The following is a 21,939-nucleotide window of genomic DNA, read 5'->3' on the forward strand; positions in this document are numbered from 1 at the left end:
ACACACATGCATATGTCCTTCAGTTGATTGCAAACACAAGATGGAGTTCCCTGGCTGCCTTCCCATTGAAGCATTCTCTCTCCTAGGCAAGGATTTTAGCTCCCTGGCCAGAATCCCAGGTCCTGTTTCTATGTTCAGAAGTACCTCACAGCACTCCTGGGGAAGCTTCATTGTCTTAATCTACAGGTAAAAGCAGCTGATGTGCTGGGAGGGCTGTTTCTGGTCAGGCAAATCCAACAGTTCAGGATAGCATCTTAGCAGAGGGGGGTTGAAGGTTCAGGTGTCAATCTCAGGTGGCTCTCAGTTAGGAGTCCCAGTGCCTTAAAAAGGCATCTGACACCAGTGAGTGTTATACCCAGAATGACTCTACAGGGACATAGGCCCAGATCAACTCCAATCTCTTGCTTTCCTATTTTTTCCCCCACCTGCATAGAGAAAGGCCATTTGGCCATTTTCTTTTACAATAATAGCTTCTAGTTAGGGTTACTATTGCTGTGATAAAACACCATGATCAAAGCAAGTTGGGAAAGAAAGGGTTTGCTTAACTCAGTTCTATATCACTGTTCATCCCTGGTGGAAGTCAGAACAGGAACTCAAACAGGACATGATCCTGGAGGCAGGAGCTGATGCAGAGACCATGGAGGGATGCTACTTACTGGCTTGTTCAACATGGCTTGTTCAGTGTGCTTTCCTACGGAACCCAGCCTAGGGATAGCACAACCCACCATGGGCTGAGCTCTGCCCCATTAATCACTAACTAAGAAAATGCTCTCCAGGCTCACCCAGAGCCTGATTTTTTGGGAGCATTTTTTAAAACTGATGTTTCTACCTCTCAAGTAATTTTAGTGTGTTTCAAGTTGACATAAAATTAGCCAGCACACTATAAGTGTGGGTTGTTCTGAACAGGCACAAACCACTGAACCTAAAAGTGGTCAGTGTTTCCCCAAGGTTGTCTGAAGGAAAAGGTTTGACTTGAGGAGAGTTTGCAGTGGTTACAAGGGGAATTCTGGTATTGTCCTCACTGCTGTGAGTGGTCAGCTTCCTTAGCTATAAATGGGGCGAGAGCTTGAGGGATGCTGAGGGAGAAATATGCACTCCATCTAACTGCCTTGAGGGGCAAAAAGCCTCTACCCCCTCGACCAGCATAGATCTGTATACAGATGTAACTTGAGCACATCAGTTTTCTAAAATGCAGCCTGTTCCCACCCATCCTGAGCTCACTAGTCTTAAATGCTGAAGTCAGAGCATTTTCTAGGCATTGAGGCGCCTGCTGCCTCCTGGGTTATCAATATTGGCAGTGGTAACTGCAGAAAGGGTGGTGGGAGAGTTTCTCAGGATATGTCCTGCTGTTTTCCTCTGGAGCTGGTATCTGCCACTGCCATGTGCAGCACATTCCATTCAGAGGGAAAGTCAGAGTTAAAACTGCCAGGTGAGAAGTGGGGCCACATCCTAAAAAAAAAAAAACAAAAAAAAAAACAAAAAACAAACAAACAAACAAACAAAAAAACAACAAAACTCTGTAACTCTGTAACACATCGCCTCGCTGAATTACAATGTTACTAATCTCAACCCACAGAAGCAGTCTGAGTTCTTCCGAGGCAGGCAGAAGCAGGTACAGTGAGTGCAGTGGTCTTCAAACTTCCTAATGCTGGGACCTCTTAACACAGTTCCTTATGCTGTAATGACCCCCAACCATGAAATTATTTCATTGCTACATCATAACTGTAATTTTGCTGTTATGAATTATAATCTAAGTATCTGATATGTAGGCTATTTGATATGCGACCCCAAAGGAGTGGGAACTGCACAGGTTGGAAACTGCTGGGTTAGAGAATGAAGGCCTCTCATTAGCACCCCAGCTCTTCTTGTTCTTTCATATCGAGCTCTTACACTTTGGGGAACTTTCGGGAGACCTTTTTAAATGCCACATTCAGCTATATAGTTTATATACTTAAATAAAGTAATCAGAGTGGGTAACCTGTCTTAATTTTATTTTTTATTCTTTTATTAAGGCCAAGTTTCATAATGAAGCCCAGGCCCTCTGGAACTTACCATGTAACACAGGGGAGCTCAAACTCTTGATTCTCCTGCCTTAGCTTTCAGAGAGCTGGGATTCCTGGCCTACCCCATCCTGTTTCTGCAACATGGTTTTCTCCTTTCTAGTGCATTTTACCTCCAAAGTGTTCGCCCACAGTTTTTGCTTTCAGTCAACCCACTCTTTATTTTAAAAAAATGTAGATTCATATATACTTAAGGTGAAAAGAAGAATGCTGGGTCTAGGAGCACATACTTGTAATCCCAGTACTTAGGTGGTGGGGGCAGGAGGATCAGGAGAACACAATAAACTTCAGCAACAACTTCAGCAAGTTGGAGGCCAGCCTGTGACACTTAAGTATGTATTTCAATTAAAAACAATAATAAATTTATGATTGACTAGACACACCTCGTAGTAAGTTTATTGTCAACTAGGTGGCACATATATATAACTCCAACATTTGGGAGGTAGAAGCAAGTGGATCATGAGTTCAAGGCCAACCTTGACTTCATAGTCAACTCTAGGCCATCTTTCAAAATAAAAGCTGGGGTGAGTTGGGGGGAGCAAGACACAGAGATAATGTGTGTACTGTCTCCCACTGATAAAACCTTGTGTCTTAGGGTTTTACTGCTAGGAACAGACACCATAACCAAGGCAAGTCTTATAAAGGACAACATTTAATTGTGGCTGGTTTACAGGTTCAGAGGTTCAGTCCATTATTATCAAGGTGGGAGCTTGGTAGTGTCCAGGCAGACATGGGGCTGGAGGAGCTGAGAGTTCCACCTCTTGTTCTGTAGGCAGCTAGGAGAAGACTGGCTTGTAGGAAGCTAAGAGGAGGGTCTTAAAGCCCATGCCCACAGTGACACACCTACTCCAATAAGGCCACACCTACTCCAAGGCCATGTCTACTAATAGTGCCACTCCCTGGGCTAAGTATACACAAACCATCACACCTTGTAAACCTATAATACAATATTATAATCAGAATGATAATGTCTGTGTGTGATCCTGATGCCTTTCTGAGGTTTCTGTGGCTTTACTGGTATTTGTGTATTTTTATTTCTTACAGTCCAAAGTTTGGGTTTCTAGCACCCAGCCAAGAAGCAAAACAATTTGTCCTGTTGCATTTGGAGTGCTGTGATGTACATTTTTAGGAGCTGTGTTTCTCGAGGTGTGTGTGACACGGCTCCCAGGGCTGTTCGCAATCACAAGAGCAGGGCTGCCAATATGACACAGGAGTGGCCACCACAAGGGACACTCCTGTGTATTTTAAAGTGGCCCAGTGAGCAAAGGTAAAAGGAAATCTTTAATTCCCAATATATCCGAAATAAAATATTTCAACATGTAATCGGCTACTGTTACTCAGGCTGGCCTGGAACTCACTGTATGGCCAGGCTGGACTCAAACTTAAGGAACTCTTCCTGCCTTAGCATGGGAAATGGTGTGGAGATACCGCTGGAGAGTCACTGCCCATACAGGGAAGGAAGGCGAGGGTCATGGCGGCAGGGTCTGGGTGGGAAGGTGCAGGAACTCTAAAAAGGAGCCTAACGGTTCTTAGAGGCAATGGGGCCATTTAGGCCTTGCCGTGTCAAGGTTGCAACGGGGATCACAGGGTTGTACCGAAGGGTTGATTTTGGGGTTCCGAGGGCACTTCTAGAAGAGTTCGAGTTTCCTTCAGGACTGAGGTACAAGGACTATCAGGGTTTTGCTCAGATACTATTGGTTTTAGTCTTCGACTTCCTAGTTCATCTTTATGCAGCTTCATGTGAGATTTCAGCTTGCCAATATTCTAATCTGACTTCACTCTGATTTACAAAACACACATACTTACATCCCTTCCTATTGTAGGTTTATGTGCTCCAGAGCTACAACAGCCAGGGGCCAAGGCATCTAGCTAGTTAGCACACCAATACAAAACAGCGAGGCTCCACTAGTCAACCCAGCGCCACCAGTAGTGCCTCCAAAGCTCCCAGTTCTCCTGGCCCCAGGGAGTTCCCTTCAGAGCTGGAAGGCGTGGTATAGTGTGTTAGGGGTGGGTCCCCACCGCAGCGGGCGTGGCTTCCCCGTGCGCAGCCTCCTCGAGTGTCCATCCCGCCCTATCGAGCCTCCGGCGCTCGACTGCTGGCGTCTGGCGGAGGCAGCATGGCGGCGGGGGCGGCTGAAGCAGCCGAGGCGGCCGTGGCAGTGGTGGAAGTCGGCTCTGCCCGGCAGTTTGAGGAGCTACTGCGCCTCAAAACCAAGTATGCGGGTCGGCAAGAGGGCCCGGGGACCAGAGGGCGGCGGGCTGGGGGTCTTGAGGGCGGCCCCCGAACGCCGCATGTGCGGGTTGAGCTCGTGGTCCAACGGCGGCCTTAGTTGGGCCGCGGTGGTACCCCCTCCTAGGGAAGCAGAGCACAATGGACCTGCCCTCCGGAGACCCGCATGTGGGCGCCTCCTGAAGGAAGTCTTGGCTGGTGATCAGCCGGCAGGCCGAGCCTAGTCCCTAGGTCCGGGACTTTCCTGAATCACCAGCTGACTTAGGGAGGGTCTGCTGCGGCCCGGTGCAAGCGCGGTTCGCCTTTGGACAAGACTTCCAAAGGCCAGCCCTGGGGATGCGTGGGAAACCACTACCTCGGCTCTCTGTGATGCTGCCCAGCCTTGGTCTGCAGAGTAGTGAGGGGTTTCGGGGTCAACTGCCTGGGATCCCCAACCTCTCTCCCTAACCCTCCTTATGTTCTAGTAACCCTGGGGCAAGTTTCATAACGTCACCTTTGGCTTCCTCCCGGGTGAATGGACCGGTTCGGTTCAAGTGCTGCTGTGGTTGGCGTACCGGAAGCTCTCTCCACTTATGTGAGGCCTTGGTGTCTTTACAGAGCAGAGCGGGCAGGTGGGAGATTGACTGGCTGACATCTGCTACTTTATAAAGCATAGAGGGGAGTTAAAATAGCTCATTCAGAGGCTGGCGGTTGTAGCTAGTGCTTAATATACAAGAAGCCCTTAGTTCAACTTTTAGCACCGAAAACAACAGATAACAACAATAACAAAAACCTTCCAGTTCTTTAAAAAAAAAAAAAAAGGAAAAGAGAGGAGAATAACATTTGCTCGTAGGTAGAAGCTGGGCTCTGATTGATCCAGCCAGGTCGTTTACCAGGCATTGTGGAGGACGTCAGAGATGGCCTCATGGAGTGATGAGGGCTTGTGTGGACATGTCCTGCAAAGCTTGAACTTAAATCATCTGAGAAGATTCTTTTATGTGTGTGAGCGTGTTTCACATGCTTAGCTTGTTTTTATGTTTCATGGTTTAAATAGGCCTTAGTGGGTAAAAGTTAACATGCCATTTATTCTGCAAGTTCAAGGTCAGTTTGGTCTTCATAGTGAATTTCAGCTAGCCAGAGGTATATGGGGAAAAAAACCAGGAAACAAACATTTATTTCTCTCAGTGAGGAGGGGGACAGAACAGGAACAGCACAAACCCCGAACCCATTTACATATATTCTTGTCACTGGTGTGTGCCTGAGATGACTCAGGAATGGGTCTCATGGGAAGTGCTGTATGACACTCAATGAAGGAGCTGCACTGTGTGGATGTGGAAGCCATTAAGAATACAAATAGTGGGGCTGGATAGATGGGGCTGGAGAGGCGGCTCAGTGGTTAAAAGCACTGACTGCTCTTCCAGAGGTCCTGAGTTCAAATCCCAGCAACCACATGGTGCCTCCCAACTATAATGGGATCTGGTGACCTCTTCTGGTGTATCTGAAGACAGTGACAGTGTATTCACATAACATTAAATAAGTAAATCTTAAAAAAAACATCAAAACAAAAGATATTTTAAAAAAAGAAAATGCTTTAAAAAATACAAATAGCATTTGTGAGTGCCATCATTCCCATGTCAAGACTTTTCAATTTTGATGTGGGTTGAAATCTACCTTTTTCTTTTATTGCTGGTGTGTGTGTGTGTGTGTGTGTGTGTGTGTGTGTGTGTGTGTGTCTGTGCACCATATGCATGCAGTACCCCAGAAGCCAGAAGAGGGCATTGGCTCCTCTGGAATTGTGAGCCTTTGTGTTGGTGCTAGGAATGGAATCCCGGTCTTCTGGAAGAGCAGTTAGTGCTTGTAAAATCATTGAGTCATCTGTCCAGTCCAGAAATTTACTTTTTATATTAAACACACACACACACACACACAGTGTAATTTTTCTGATAAGTTTTTATGTTTGTGTAAGTTACTGGAATCTTAGTTTTTGTCTATACAGTGGAAGTGGGAATTGGGTATCAGAGTTGGTTTATGAATTTGGGCCCATTCATAAACCACTTAGAATCCAAAATATGGTAGTAGTGCTTAGAATTTGTACTGTAATTTGCAGATGAATAACTGGAGTAATAGAACACTGTAATAGAACAACAAATGACATTTGAGCTAATTGTTTCATTGATGGAGAACTGAGACTCATTATGTCTGCTAAAATAGTCAAATATTCTGGGGTGTAGTGCAGCTCAGTAGTGGGGTGCATGTTCAGAGCACTGGTTTGAATGCCAGTGCAGGGTATAAGGGAGTCTTGTTAGTAAAGTTTTCAGCTTGATCTTTCTAATTGTTGTCCTAAAACAATGCATTGGACATACTGGCCTGACTTATGAGGGAGAGACTAGTTACATACAGTATAGAGGGTGACATCAATCCTATCACATGTGCGGTTGGTATCCCATGCTTAAACGGAAAATAAGAGCTAGGAGTGTAAATATAAGGATATCTTGGGCAATAATCATTCACGTTAAACACATGCAATGATGTTATCAAAACACATTTTTGTTTGATCTTTCTATCATCCCATGGTGTAAGTTATTACTGTTTATAGTTGTGGGTGTTCAAAGAATTCAAAGCCATGTTAGTGCCCTTGGAGCAAAACTTAGCTCTTTCTTCCTCTTCCTGCCCTTCTCTTTGAAGCCAGGGCTCAATGGAGGCTGGCCTGGAACCCTAGATGTAGCTGAGTGTCGGGGTCCAGCCTGGACACAGGATTGGAGTTCTCAACTGGAAGCAGGGATATCTGGAGGGCACATAATAAATATACACAGACTACTCTTTGGGTACAGGCAGTTTCAAGGCTTAAAGTTTCCTTCCTCTCTCTCTCTCTCTCTCTCTCTCTCTCTCTCTTTCTCTCTCTCTCTCTCTCGAAGCTTGAGGCTGCACACACTCTGCATTCTTATGCGCAGTCTGCTTTTTTCTATTGCCCTTTTCTTTTCTCGAACTCCCACACTCATGTACACCTCTGTTCATTACCTTTTCATTCTCACACACACAATCTTCATACACACCTCACATTCTCTCTTCACTCACCCTTCACGTTCTCTTGTTATGCTGTCTCATTCACTTCATCTTTTACTCCTTCACTCGCTCTCTCATTCACTCTCACATTCACTCTTCACATGCTTTCTAGCCTTTCTCTTGTCCCAGTCTTTTATTGATAATCCAAAAGCAGGTAGAAAAAACATTGTATAATCATTGCCAAATCAAATTCAAAAGAATAACCACATCCCACAAAGAAGTAAGAATTACAATTTTTCCCCAAAGTTTCAAGCTTCCCCTATTCCCAGGCCTGTGGCCAAAATAATAATTGTAAACTTATCATTATTTAAACTTTAACTTTTGACTTATTATACTTCAGAGCTCAGAGCTCCAAAGTCAGCTACTTGCATTTTCCTGTGACGCTCTAATGATAAATGACATGGGCAAAACTGCCAGGCAGTGGCCAGAAAGGATCAAGTTAACCCTTAACTCAGTAGTTCCGCTAGCTTTCTGTTCCTTGCACACAATGACTCTTGTAAGAGTCCCAGTATTTTGACTTAGTTCTTAGTATATAATTTTATGTATTCTATACTTCCTTATCCAGGAACCACTCTCAAATGTTATGTAAAACTTATTTCCTAACTTCAATAATTTTTTCCTTTCTTGAGGTCCCAATGTTGGCTCTAATTCATCTTTTAATAATTTCTTTAAAGTTTTTTTGCAAGTCAAGCATTAATCTGTAACTACTATTGTGCAGTTATTACATTATTTCCAAGATGAGAACACACAGCACGCACCTGGGCCATTAGGACTGTGCTGTGCTGTGCCCCTATGCCTCAATTTCCAATTGTTTAACAATCATTGCATCAAGGACCATCTAGTTTCACAGAATTCACCAGAGCAGAAGGAGAAAGAAGTAGGAAAGTCAGATATAATAGAATAATTATGCACACCAAGGCCTACTGAAAGGCAGTCAGGCACAAATGAAATCTGTATAGCCATTGTCCAGGGCTAAGGTTAGGAGAAATGGGAACAACCAGTTTTTACATAGAGCTGCTGTGAGCTACTGAGATGTCTCCATCCCGGCCTACTGCTGGCAGTCCCTGTCATCCTATGCTGTCCCCAGCAGCTGAGGATGACCTTGAGCTCATGATCTGGCTGCCTCTACTTGGGAGTGCTGCAATTGCAGGCAGACATCAGCACACCCAGCTTTCCTCTTTTGCTTTTCACACTTGGGCTAGTCCCTTGTTGTTGTTGTTGTTGTTATTATTATTATTACTATTACTATTATTCTTTTAACTCTGCTGCTGGAATTAAGTCCAAGGCCTAAGGCATACTAGCCTCTGCCATGAGCTACATCTCTATCCTCCTACTGTAATTTTTAAAAGCAAGCCAAAATTGTCAGCATTTTCTTATGTCATTAAAATTTCTTTGCAAATTTGGTTTCTAGTGTATTTTAAATATTTAGAAATACTTTAATATTTTAAAAGTACTTTAGTTATTTGAAAGCTGTTGTGAGATAAGAGTTTATTTTGTTTTTTTTTGGGGGGGGGTTATTTTCTTCTGTAGTGGTAAGAAGATACCTGTCTTCCTAAATCTTTGTATTTTTAATTCTTGGAATAAATACTTTGCGGGTATGGACTTTGTGGAGGTCTGGTTTTTAGTTTCTACCAGCAGGGTGAGAAGGTGCTTCTTACACTTCCTTTTAGAAATCCTCACTGAAAAGTGTATCTCACCTTTCAAGACTACTGCTGCTCATGTGGGTTTAGCTGTCTTGAAGACAGGCTCTTGAACTCCTGGAGGCCCTTGTACCCCTGATCTATCAGCATGGCTTGCCTTGTTCTTGGACTTATGCATATTTTGTAGTTTCTGCCCTCCCTTTCTTAGGCTCTCCTTTCACTCCTGTGGTGACTAATAGTGATTTTCTCCTTGGCAGGAGCCACAGTCACCAAGAGACCTGTTATGAGGGTTTCTGAGAGGGATCTAGATTAGGTAAATTGACATGGGAAGACCCACCCTGAATGTGTGTGGAACCCTTCCACTTCTGCTTCCTAAGAGCAGGGATTAACTGTGCACTACTATGCTATGATTTTTTTTTTTTCCTTTTTCAGAATAAGCCCTTTTAAGTTGCTTTGTCAGGTGTACTGCCACTGTCACACCTGGGCCAGTTGCTCATATGCTTCCCCCTTTCCTTGTAAGGATTTTATCTGCGCTGCCCAACGGGACTGCCTTAGTTCTGTGAAGCCAAGTTAGGATTTACTGCAAGTAGGCTCTGCTGTATAACCTTCTGCTGTTTGAGTCATGAGTGAAGTGATGGTAGTTTCAGTCTTTGTGATCTTACATTTTCAAGCAGTTTACCACAAGCTAGTTTGTAGCAGGTATTTGTGGCCAATTATTCTCAGTTTCTGTCACAGTCTCTAAACAAATGTATTAAATTGTATTTGTTCATAGGCTGTTAGGCTCATGGAGGAGTACAGTGTGTGGGTTTGTTCAGTGAGTCAATGCTAGACATGTTCTCAAGTTAAAAGCCTCCTTTTAACAATGGGTATCTTGATGTAATCATGTCAGAATGAAAACTGTATGGTTGGACTGGATGGAGGGTAGCCAAGTCTTTCCTCTTGTGTTGCTGCTACCTCAACACTGTAAACTGTCTTGGCAGATGATTCTTTTAATCTGGTATCCTTGGCTTGGCTTGTTTTCTAGACTTGTCTATGTGGTTGTGTGTTTCTCTAGAACAGCTTTTTGGGGTTTTGTTGTTTTGAGACAGGGTTATTCTGTGTAGCCTTGCCTGTCTTGCCTCTGCCTCCCAAGTGCTGAGATTAATGGCGTATGCCACCATCAACCAGCAGCCCCCCACCCCTCCATAGTTGAATAGTTGGCGCATGTTTCATTGTTGGAGTGTAGGGTGCTTTTTCTATCTGTGGGCATTTGGGTGTGTTACAGACTGCTTGGATGCCCCTTGTCAAGGTCTTTTTTTTTAAACTTTTTTTTTTCTTTTCTTTTTTTTTCCAGAGCTGGGGACCGAACCCAGGGCCTTGTGCTTGCTAGGCAAGCGCTCTACCACTGAGCTAAATCCCCAACCCCCTTGTCAAGGTCTTGTTGACTTGCTTTTCTTGCCTCAAGTAGGCCTTGGGACCTCTCTTAGATGCTCTGCTGGGCTGAAAGGTGTGGTCAGAGCCTGCACAGGCTTATGAGGGAGGGTTTTAGTGTTCTGTAGGCTAGAACTTATTTAGTTCATGGTCCCCAGACAACTTTAAGGAGGACTGGAAAATGTTGTCTAGCTGAATGTGTGACCGAGAGGCAACACTGCTTGATAGAGCAGTTGCCATCAGCTGAGGCTCTTCAAAGATCTGCCAGATACAAGTCTGTCTGGTGTAAATTGTAACCCATTTATGGAACATACAGTGTGTCCTTTCTTGCCTTAGATGGATCCTCCTTTTTGCCTTTGGTATCCTTTCAAATGGCTTTCCTTCATCATTTCTAAATAGTCCCAGTCTTCCACAACTGTCTGCCTCCCCTCCCTCAGCCCAGTCCCCACCATTTTTGAGGCGGTCCTACTGGCTCAGGATGGCTTTGAACTGCTCATTCTTCCACCTCAGCCTCTGTAGTGCTGGGGTTATAAACATGTAGTTCCACACTGAGCTTCCATTTCTGTTTCCGTGTGTGATCTAGCATTATGCGTGAGCAAATCCAGGATTCCAGGTAGCTTCTTTTTCAACCCTCCCTATCCCTACTTTGTACCTGCCATTTAATCTTCTCTTCTTTCTTTGGCTCTGAACTGGAAGGCACTGTTCTTTTTTTTTTTTTTTTTTTTTAAATTTAATTTAATGAGAGAAGAGTAGAAAAAGAGAGGAAAGGTGGCCGGCCACGGGCACGTGGGGGGCGGGGGGGGGAAATGGAGTCAATAACAGAGAAGAATAGAAAGCAAGGGGGTAAGAGAGGGTAAGAGAAAGCAGCACTATTCTTTTGCTCTGGCTACCTTTCTCCTTTCCTAACTTCTTGGAAACCTTGCACCTACAGCTGTCTCAGATTTTCAACTCTGTCTACACTGGCATTGTTCCTGCACTATACAAGCATCTGGGGATTGATTTCTTGCACCGGAGTTAAGCTGAACCCCATGTTCTTGGATTCCTCTGTGCAGTCCAGACCTCTTGAGTTGATTTCTGTGGCGGCCACTTCCAGTCAGCTCCCTGTGCAGCTGTGGCTCTTGGCTTCTTTTGGCAATCAGCCACATTCACTGTTCGTTGTTACCTTAGTGGTTGGAACTTCTCCCTTGCCGTTCTCTTGACTTCTGGGAGACTGATCTTAAAACTCCTGAAACTGTCCCTCTTCTCTCTGTCCCTCCATCTGGCCTGATGTGTGCAGTGTTGATGAGACCCAGAGACACTGATGTCCAGTCTCCTCTGTCCCTTCTGTGCCATGGTTGGCTCTGTGTTTCTTGATTTCCACATCTGTAGAGAGTGAGGTTCTCTGTGCTTGAGCCCTGGTCCTGATATTAAGTAGACTTCGCTTCCTCTTAGGACATTCACCATCAGTGTTTAAGCCAGGACTTGTAGTCAACCTTTGATTGTGGTCTGTCACCCTTTTTTGCTCTTTCTGGCTGTAACCTTCCTCATCCCATATATCCCATATGTGTCTTGTTGTGGGTAGGGTCCCACTTCTCATCTGTGTTTTTTTTTTTTTTTTTTTTTTTTTAGATTTAATTTATATGTGTTTCTGTGTGTGCACATGTATATGTGTACAAGTGCATGTGGGTAACCATGCAGGCCAGAACTTTGGAGCTGCTGTCTTTGGAGATTTTTGTGAACCGTGTGACCTCTGTCCTTGTGTAGATAGAGCAGCAAGCACTGCTCACGCCCAGCATTTTTCCAGCCCCCGTTATCGTTACTTATTCTGTTCCTTGCTGGGAGGTAAATGTTTGCATCTTTCTCCATATAACACTTCTTTATGTGTGCCCCCCCCCCACCTTGGAGGAGGGTTTTATTTGAATTTAGAATTCTGTAAATTCACGTTTCAGTTAAATTTGAGGTGGTTTCAAACATAGGTCTTTGTGAAAGCAGTTTTGCATGGAAATAACTAAGATTGGTAACATGGCCTAGGAATCAGATGACGCCGCTGATCGCCCACATGGAGGGTTCTCTGGTAACATAACTGCACAGGCAGCCATGACCATGATTGCAGCTCTGCTCTCTTCTGCCTTGCCTTTACTGTTAAGACTTTTTTGCTCTTCTGTGGTTACAGTTGTATCTCTTTGTCACAATATTATGTGAGATTAATATTAATAATGCGTTTATAACCATTTCTCAGCAGCAGCTTGCTTGTATAGAAATTCAGACTCTCCTTTCATCATGGGTCTGAAAATAAAATTGATGTGTGTTGAGATGGATGCACATTTAGACCCACTCACTGGGCTTAATCTTGACTTAAGAAATCCTATTAACTTGAATATTCATCCAAATAGTCTGAAGACTGGCAGTGATGCCACATGCTACAACAGAACTCTGTTTCCTAGGTAGGAGAATTTGATCTATACCCATATTTGCTTCTGGGATTATTATAATAAAAAATGTTTTTTTGATTTACAGGTCACTCCTTGTGGTCCATTTCTGGGCGCCATGGGCTCCACAGTGTGTACAGATGAACGATGTCATGGCAGAGTTAGCTAAAGAGCATCCTCATGTTTCATTTGTGAAGGTACTATACATTTTCAGTCTTATGTCCTTTATTAATATCTGACTTATGGGATAGACTAGAGTTTTACAATGTGAAGTTCCAAATACTTGAACTTTGTGTTGAATTCTGTTATATTTGCAGCAAGTTATTGTGCCAGATTTTTTTAAAGGTTTGTTTGTTTGTTTGTTTATTTATTTATTTATTTATGTATGTATATGAGCACACTGTAGCTTTCATCAGACACATCAGAAGAGGGCATCAGATCCCATTACAGATGGTTGTGAGCCATTATGTGGTTGCTGGGAATTGAACTCAGGACCTCTGGAAGAGCAGGCAGTGCTCTTCACCGCCAAGCCATCTCTCCTTGACAGATCTTTTAGTGTTGTATTTCTCACATAGTTTAAAAAATCACTCCAGAGTGGGCAAAAGACAGAAGTGTCTGACAGGACAAGCAGACCAGATAATTCACTGGATAATTTTAGCTTGATAGTAGTTGGAGAACATTGAGAAGGTAGCTAGCTATGTTGTGAAAATGATTCTAGAAAGTGCGTGTATAAACAGGTTGCTGGGGTCAGTTGTGTCTGCCTCTCCTCTGTACGCTGAGCCCCTGTTTTATTCAAGTCTTGTGTCTACGTTTCGTGCTGTCTTCTGAGAGCCTGGGTTCTCAGAGGGAGTCGATAGCTGGGCCTGGTGATAGCAGAGTTACTTTACATACATGTAGTCTAGCCATTCAGGAAGTAATACTGGTTCAGGTTTTTAAAAGAGCAAAGTATTTGTTGAGAATTATTAGAAAGGGAGAATTATTTGTTGGGAATTATTGTATTCGAAAGTCTTAATTCTTAGAGTTGATTTATTTACTTTGAGACAGGGTCTCACAGCACAGTCTGGCCTCAAGATCTCAGTGTTTTTGCTTCCCAAGTGCTGGGGTCAGTGTTTTGTGCCTTTTTTCTGAGTGCTAAATCCTTAGGATTTAAAACAAAAACAAAAACCTTCATTTTAAAACTATAAATTGTGAGTTCAAAATACATGTTGACAGATGTATGAGGTTAGAGGCCATGTGAAGCTCTGGTCAGATTTCAGATATCTAGTTTCTTAATTCCTTTTTATGGTAGGTAATTATGTTTTCTGAGAGCATTTGCACAGACTGAGTTTTTGTGCTTTGAATAGGTAGTGTATTCTGATGGCTCAAAATGCCAAGCAGAATAGCAGGGTGGACACTGAGAAGGTTCACTCCATGTCTTCCCTGCCAACCTTTGTCCGTCCCTGTAAGTAACCAGTTGTATTAATTTTGTATGAATTCTCTCAGTGTTTCTTTATGCAGATAGCACAAATATGAATATAATAGTTAGCTTTTTAAAATTTAAGGACTTATTTAAAATTCTGATGAAATGCATAATGTAACCCTAGAAGGTAACCCTAAAATGTCCAGTATAAATAATAGAAGGGAGCATTAAAACTGCATGTTTGGCCAGTGAGAAAAGATAATGACTACAAGTGTAATGAATGATTAAACACTTCAATCATAGAATTAGTCAGGATGACCGTAATTGTCCCATGTCTGCTTTCATACGTATAATGTTACTGATTTAGGTAACACGCTGTTCTCAGCTGCCATCTGAATGATTTATTTAAAGTCACTGTAGAATGGCTTCTCACATTGGTACCAGACTTGGCAGTGAGATTTCAAGTTGTTCAAGTGCTTAAATGTAGCAGTGAGCCAAGAGTCCGAGGTGTGTGGTACTGCTGGATTGTCGGGGATGCCTAGGCCTGACTGTGTAAGGGTTTGCAGCAGTGTGTTTGTAAGTAGGAGTTCTGGAAATTTCTGGAGAAAGGCAAATACTCTACTCATTAGTGACTTTTTTATCTCTTGAGTTGGGAGTCTCACTGTGTTTCCCGGGCTGATCTCAAACTTTTGGATTCACGCCAGACTTTAGTATCAGCCTCTTGTAGCTGTTACCTCAGGAATGGCTTACCACTCCTACATTCTGTCCAGTTGGTCGTTTAAAAAAAGGTGTATTAGTTTGGCTTTTTTTTTTTTTTTTTTTTTTTTGTCTTTCAGGACAGGGTTTCTCTGTGTAGCCCTGGCTATCCTGTAACTTACTCTGCCGACCAGACTGGCCTCAAACTCGTAGCTATATCTATCTGCCTCTGCCTCTCGGGTGCCCAGCTAGTTTGGCATTTTGACTTGCAAAATGAAGTGACTGTTCCAGTCTTTGCTAGTAGGCTCACAAAGTCACTTAAATAAGCGATTTCCTTTTAAATACGTTTTTTTTGATTTGCATGTAAATTACTATTACTACTACTACTTCTTCCTCCTCTTCCTCTTCTTCCTCCTCTTCTTCCTCCTCCTCCTCCTCTTATTTTGAGACAGAGCTTTACGTATCCTAGGCTGGTTTGGAATTTACTGTGGAGCCACGGATGACTCTGAGATTTTGATTCTCCTGCCTCTATCTCATGAGTGATGGGATTGTAGTAGGTCCCATAGTGCCCCAGTTCTGGTGCTGAGGATCAAACCAGGGCTTCCTGCATTGCTAGGCCAGCAGTGAAACAGCTCATCTACACCTCCTTCTGGATCAGCTAGAAGATGATCTTTTAAATTGGTTGTAACTACCAAGAACTAGTTTTCTAATTACTAAGATACACCAGCTCAGACAAATCAGCCACACATTTCTGCCAAGAGTCGTGAAGCTTGTTCCTACCAGGACTGAAAGCTGAGGGGCAAGGCTTTCGCGTTGTCTGCTGAGACCCTTGTGATGTGGCTGTAAGATGCTAGCTCTTGCTGACGGGCTAGGTCCTTCCCTCCCTCAATTGCTGCCATAACCAGTTGGATCCTGAAACTTGGGTTTTTCTGTAGGTTCTTACATCTCTAATAACTGAGGAAATACATGAATTACTTCCATTGGTAAATGCCTTACAAAGAGTCAAACTTACTCAGAATAGAGTGAAATGGCTAATTAAAATATTAAGTGCCTTTTCTTTTCAAAATACATAGATCTGTACCTAAAAGGGAAGTACCCTTTATTGATCTATGGATGTGGATGTGTCTGGGTAGGTGGAAGGATGAATTTATGATCTTCTGCTTCAGCTTCCTGGGTGTTGAATAGGCTTGTGTACCATGCTGGTGGGAATACATATTTATCATTTGATTGAATCTTTCAGATTATGATATTTGGGAATGAGAGATAGTAGGAAAGAGACAGAAAATTCCACAGCTTTGCCCATGATGAAAAAGTGGGAGAAGATCAGATCCTGTTTGTAGGAAATTATCCTCCTCTCCTGCATTTCTCATTTGCCATGCATCATAGTTGCATTCCTATCGCTGCGATGCTATACACTGGCAGAATCAACTTAAGGGAGAAAGGTTTATTTAGCTCATAACTCTAGGTCCATCATAGCAGGGAAGTCAGCTGTAGAAACGAGGCAGCTGCTCAAATTACAGTCAGATTCCCAAGAGAACAAGAATGACACATGTGATTGCTTGGCTCAGTTCTCCACTTACACAGCCCAGGATCCCCTGCCAAGGGATTGACACTCCCACCCCACTTGGGTAATTAGGATAGTCTCCTCACACTCATGCCCAGAGACAGTCTCTCAGGCGTTTTAGACTTTCATCAAGTTGAGAGTTAACACTGACCATTACTAACAATTCCACTTCAGTATAAACATTTTCAAAGATTAGAGTCAGCTGTGTAGGGAGAGTTTTATGATGTTGCTCTGGTCAGTATTATTTCATTGTATGGTGCAGTGTCACCTAAGACCATCAGCAAACCCAGATAATGACATTCTGATTCGTAACAGTAACAAAATTATAGTTATGAAGTAGCAATGAAAATAATTTTATGTGAGCATAATAACATGAGGAAGTGCGTTGAAGGGCCTCAGGGTTAGGGAGGTTGAGAACCACTGGTATAGTGGCTGCTGTGCTGAGAGTCAGGCATGGAGGAGTTACAAAGTTACAGTGTTGTGCTTTGCATCCCTACACCGTCCCTTGTGCTGTTGGACTGTTCTGAGTACCTCACATTTATGTTAGGCTAGTGCTCTCCTACTGAGTTACATCGAGGTCTATTGTAGGAGTCTTTGTGGCTCAGCAATTAAGAGTACTAGAGACCCTTGCTAGGGACCTTGTTTCAGTTTCTAGCTCCTACACAGTGGCTCATAACTGTAACTGCACTTCCAGGGTATCTGACCCCTTCCTCTGACCTGTGGGCACCGGGCATGGTGTAAACACTTACACAGTATGATAAAAATATAAAATCTTAAAAAAAATCCAGGTTTCTTTAATATCTGAAGGCAAGTGTCTTAAAGTTAGAGTTTATGCTACTTTCCAAATGTTTGCACAGTTGCTCTGTATGAAATAACTGAGATGGTAGTGCTAACTATTACCAGGAGTAAATAAGTGACTCAGTGTACTAAACCTCAGGCATTATCTAGCTTAGAGTAACTCTCAGCTGTGAGCCATTTGATGATGTCACTGACCTGTAAAATGGAGTCTGAGAGTGAGGACCCTGCTGGGCGTGTTGGCACACACCTCTAATCCCAGCACTCAGGCAGACGGATCTGAGTCTCTGTCTTCAATGATCTGAATTTGAGGCCATCTGTTCTACATAGCAAGTTCTAGGCAGCCAAGACTACATAGGGAACCCCTATCTTAGACCTCCCACAATGAAGGAGGAGCTCCCTCCCTGCCTGCCTGCCTGCCATGTTCTCTCCTGTCTCTCCTTCTCACAGGCACACCATGGGAAGGCTCTGAGGAGCTCAGTTCCCAGCAGAGGCATTGTGAAGATGCAGTGTGGGTAAACCAGTCCCTAAAGCACAGTCTTTCTTCTGACTGTAGCAGTAGAAAGCTGCATGTGGCATAATGACAGAAGCACAAATTTTATATTTAGGCTTCGTTTCGGAACTGTTATTTCTCTGAATCTGATTATGTCACCCACATCACCTTTTACATCAGCCAGGCTTGTCCAGGGAAACAGCCTTTGGAACATGGAGATAAAGATAAGTAAGGAGATTTGTTATAGGAATCTGCTCACCTCATCGCAGAGCTTTAGAAGTCTCTTAAGCTGGAGAAGCAGGGGTGCTGTTGTGTAGTCTGCCAGAGGCCTGTGACCAAGGAGCGGATAGTGTAGAGCTTGAACTCCAAGGGCAGGAGCACAAAGACTCAATAACTGGGGGTTCTTATTCCAGGGGTCAGAGATAGGTGTTCCAGCCTGAGAAGAGCACGAATTCACATTTCCTTTGTTGGTTTTTGTTGTTGTTGTTGTTCTTCTGTTGAGGCCTTATGCTGTTGGGTGGTGCTCTTGGAGTTTGAGGACAGATGAGTCTTCCTTGCTCAGTCTGCTTCTTGTTGGGTGAAACACTCTTATAGGTGTGTCCACAAATGATGGTTTTTAAGGTTATTAAGTTTATTCATCTAGTTTGTAGAAGGGCTCATAGTATGGAGCCGGTATTCATGAAAGATAGCTTTGAGCTCTTGTACATAAATGAAGGTCATTTAAACTATTTTCTGTTTTTATTATGAAGACCATTATACTCTGCTGGTGCCATATTTTTAAAGAATTTTGAGTGTTGCAAAGGTTCCTTTCTGTGATGCTAGGGACTGAACACAGACCCACATGCATGCCAGACAAATTCTACCCCAGCTCTACAAAGGTGTTAGGATATCAGATGGTGATGTTTTGGAGAACTTTATGGCTGTAGTGGAAATCCCATCACCTTTTCTGTGTTTGTGTGTCCCCATTGCCTCTATGAGGAAGAGCGAGTCTTCTGGAAGCTCATTTGAGGGGAGGCATTTTTAGTTGATCCTCGGTCAGGAATGGCAGCAGAAATGTAGTTAACATATGTAGGCCTGTGTTAAGAGTTAGGGTGTTTTTGTTCTGGTCAAGGAACATGTTTCTTCTTAGTGTTGCTCAGCTATATGGCATGTAGGGTCTCGTTCTGAGCAATGCTCAGCTGATCAGAGAGTTGAACAAGGGTCAGCTAATGGGTGACATCATGGGCATCATTGGTCTGAGTATGGAACTGCCCCTAAGGAAAAAAATAGCACATACATTTCTAAAGCTATAGTTTGTTCAAAATATTTGTGTCAGTCTGGTCTCTAAGTACATTTGAAAAATAGAAACAATTAAAAACACTTGTGAAGGCACTAAAAGTGTCCTCTTTAAACAAAGCCTGAGAACAGGTGAGCCCACGGGTGAGCGAGGCCATATGAGACATCAGGCTAGACAGTGCCTCTGCCCGCCAGGACAGCACAGGTAGCCTGACTGGCTACAGCAGAGGCAAAAATCACATTTCAAGCCCAGTGGAAATCTCACTCTTGGAGAAATTCAGTATATATATTTTAAACACATTTAACAATATAATTTATCAATAAATTTTATTTCCTATAGGTATAATGTGAATGCAGGTTTTTATTGCTTTCTAAAAGTTTATATTAAATTGACAGTCCTATGAGAGAAAAATATAATATATCTTGGTTTTCCCTCAAAGGATATTTATAAAGACCTACGTAAATATTTTACAGTAATTGTGTTCTAATTATCTAGAAATTGTGTTTCTAAGTCTGTTTGAAACCCATGTGCCAGATACCACATCATACCATGTTTGATGAGGGGCCCCAAGGAAATGATCAGACAGATAGTCATCTTAGTCAAAATGAGTTTACATGTTTGACTAGACTGGAGTGCAAGCAACCTAGCAGGCTGTTTGTTTGCATAGTGTTCAGCAGCCATGCAGGGGTTAAAAGTAAAATTTATCAGACATCAATAGTTTATTGAAGAAATACTCCTTTTTGCTTCATAATTTGCAGAAAGCTGCAACTGTCAGTCATGATGTACTGCCTCTTGAAATTAGTCAATAGAGCAAACAGCAAGGATTGCTGTGGGCAGAAAATAAGCACTGTAATCATGACATAACTGGGGTCAGTGATTTATGGATTTCAATATAGTAGTAGCTGCATATGATTGAAAATTTACTAGGTCACTAGTGCACCAAAAATTTTATTCACAGCCTCCAGGCATCTTTTGAAATGTGCAACAAAATAAAAACCTCTGAACCTGTTTTGACACTGCAGACTCCGTGGATGACATGGCAGCCCAGTGAGTCTCATTTAAATGTAAATGTGTCATAAACTTTTGTCCTGTAGTCTTAAAGTACCTGGACTTGAAGGGACAGTGCATGTGAAATGATTTACATAGCAAAGTAGAAAAGGAACCAGTGATAATGAAGCTTGGGTTCTTTTGTTTTTAAAGCTGGAAGCCGAAGCTGTTCCTGAAGTATCTGAAAAATATGAAATTAGTTCTGTTCCCACCTTCCTGTTCTTCAAGGTAAGGATGAAGGAGGCCCCAGGGACGGTCCACCCAGGAGGCTCATGGGAATCCAGGAGGCTCATGGGATTGTGTGTCTCGTTCTTTTATCCTCTCCGGGCCTCCTTGGTTGCTCCTGGCCTTGCACCTTTTTCTGGTACTCTCTTTTTTCTCACTGATGAAGACCATGCTGGTTGCTTGCCGTGGGCAGTGGGCAGCTCACAACTAGAACTGGAGCCTCCTGACCAGAATCCAGTCTTCTCCTACCGACTCGCACTCCCTGACCCAGGTTTGAAGTGGGTTATTGAGGACATGTGCCTGGATGTGAGGAGACATCTGGCTGGTTCTAGTTGATTAATGACTCCTTGGGAATCGAGTGCAAGTCTGTGCTTCAGGGCACCCATGGGTATTATTACCACTTACCACAGCTCTCCAGAACTTCATTTGTGTTGAGTAGGTCTATCACGCTGGGCTTACTTTGAGATGTCTGTTTGCCCAGCATGCTCCAAAATAGTGTTTCTAAGTGAGAAGCAGAACAAGCAGCTGCTGGTCAGACTCTCACTTCAGTAACAACAGGGATACCTTTAAACAGGAGCTAGAGCTGTGGGTCCTTCCCGTAACCTCGGAGTCTGGTAGAGATGTGTAAACGATGTGAGGAAACGCCACTTTTTTCTAAATGACATTTCAAACTTTAGAATTCTCAGAAAGTCGACCGGTTAGATGGTGCACATGCCCCAGAGTTGACCAAAAAAGTCCAGCGACACGTGTCTAGTGGATCCTTTCCTCCTAGTACTAATGAACATGTTAAAGAAGATCTCAACCTTCGCCTGAAAAAGCTGACTCACGCTGCCCCCTGCATGCTCTTCATGAAGGGAACACCTCAGGAACCACGCTGTGGTAAGAAGCTGATCCTGATGATTGGAACAGAATGACCTTGCCTGCATGGGTGCTTTTAACGTGCATAGAGTTAGGCTGGTTACACGTCCCTGTGTCGTCATACAAGTCATTGATAGCTGTCAGTGACTATATATTTGGAGGACATGGGAGCTAGAGCAGGGTTCTTTGGAAATCATCGGGTTCAGGCTGTCTGTGTTTCCCATCTGAGTCCTCAGCTACAAACATAACTTGCTCACATGGCAGTGGAGCTGGGAGGGATTAGGTTCCAGCTACCTGTCCTATTGCTATCTCTGTTAATGGGTCTTTGGCCTATGAAGGTTTCTTTTTAAATGTGTGTGTATGTGTATGTATGTCTTTGTATGTGTGTGTGTCTCTTTGTATGTGAGCATAGCATGTAGGTCCAAAGAGGCTAGAAGAGGATGTTGGATTCTCTAGAGATGCAAGTAGAGGTGGTTGTCAACTTCCCAACATGGGTGCTAAGAGTGAGACCTGGGTCCTCTGCAAGAACAACAAGTATAAGCACTCTTAGCCTCTGGGTCATCCCTCCAGCCCTGTGAGAGTGTGTGTGTGTGTGTGTGTGTGTGTGTGTGTGTGTGTGTGTGTGTGTGTGAGAGAGAGAGAGAGAGAGAGAGAGAGAGTGTGTGTGTGTGTGTGTGTGAGAGAGAGAGAGAGAGTGTGTGTGTGTGTGTGTGTGAGAGAGAGAGAGAGAGAGAGAGAGTGTGTGTGTGTGTGTGTGTGTGTGTGTGTGAGAGAGAGAGAGAGAGAGAGAGAGAGA

General features: G+C 43.4%; 1 protein-coding gene across 4 annotated transcripts in view; it reads left to right on the plus strand.

Moving 5' to 3' along the window:
• The first annotated feature begins 4,087 nt into the window (after positions 1-4,087).
• Glrx3 (glutaredoxin 3) overlaps positions 4,088-21,939 on the plus strand; it is a 30,313-nt gene continuing 12,461 nt past the window's right edge. The window contains exons 1-4 of one of the 4 annotated variants that reach the window (XM_039088751.2): positions 4,088-4,275; positions 12,879-12,987; positions 20,214-20,288; positions 20,963-21,164. In XM_039088751.2, coding sequence (XP_038944679.1) covers positions 4,178-4,275; positions 12,879-12,987; positions 20,214-20,288; positions 20,963-21,164 — 484 coding nt within the window. In that variant the 5' untranslated portion in view covers positions 4,088-4,177. Of the gene's footprint in view, positions 4,276-4,662; positions 4,902-12,878; positions 12,988-19,971; positions 20,061-20,213; positions 20,289-20,962; positions 21,165-21,939 lie in introns of those variants that run through there. The other 3 variants (NM_032614.2, XM_039088750.2, XM_063272117.1) reach the window with 3 other exon arrangements.

The sequence above is a fragment of the Rattus norvegicus genome, chromosome 1 (assembly GCF_036323735.1).
Source record: "Rattus norvegicus strain BN/NHsdMcwi chromosome 1, GRCr8, whole genome shotgun sequence".
Classification (NCBI taxonomy): domain Eukaryota; kingdom Metazoa; phylum Chordata; class Mammalia; order Rodentia; family Muridae; genus Rattus; species Rattus norvegicus.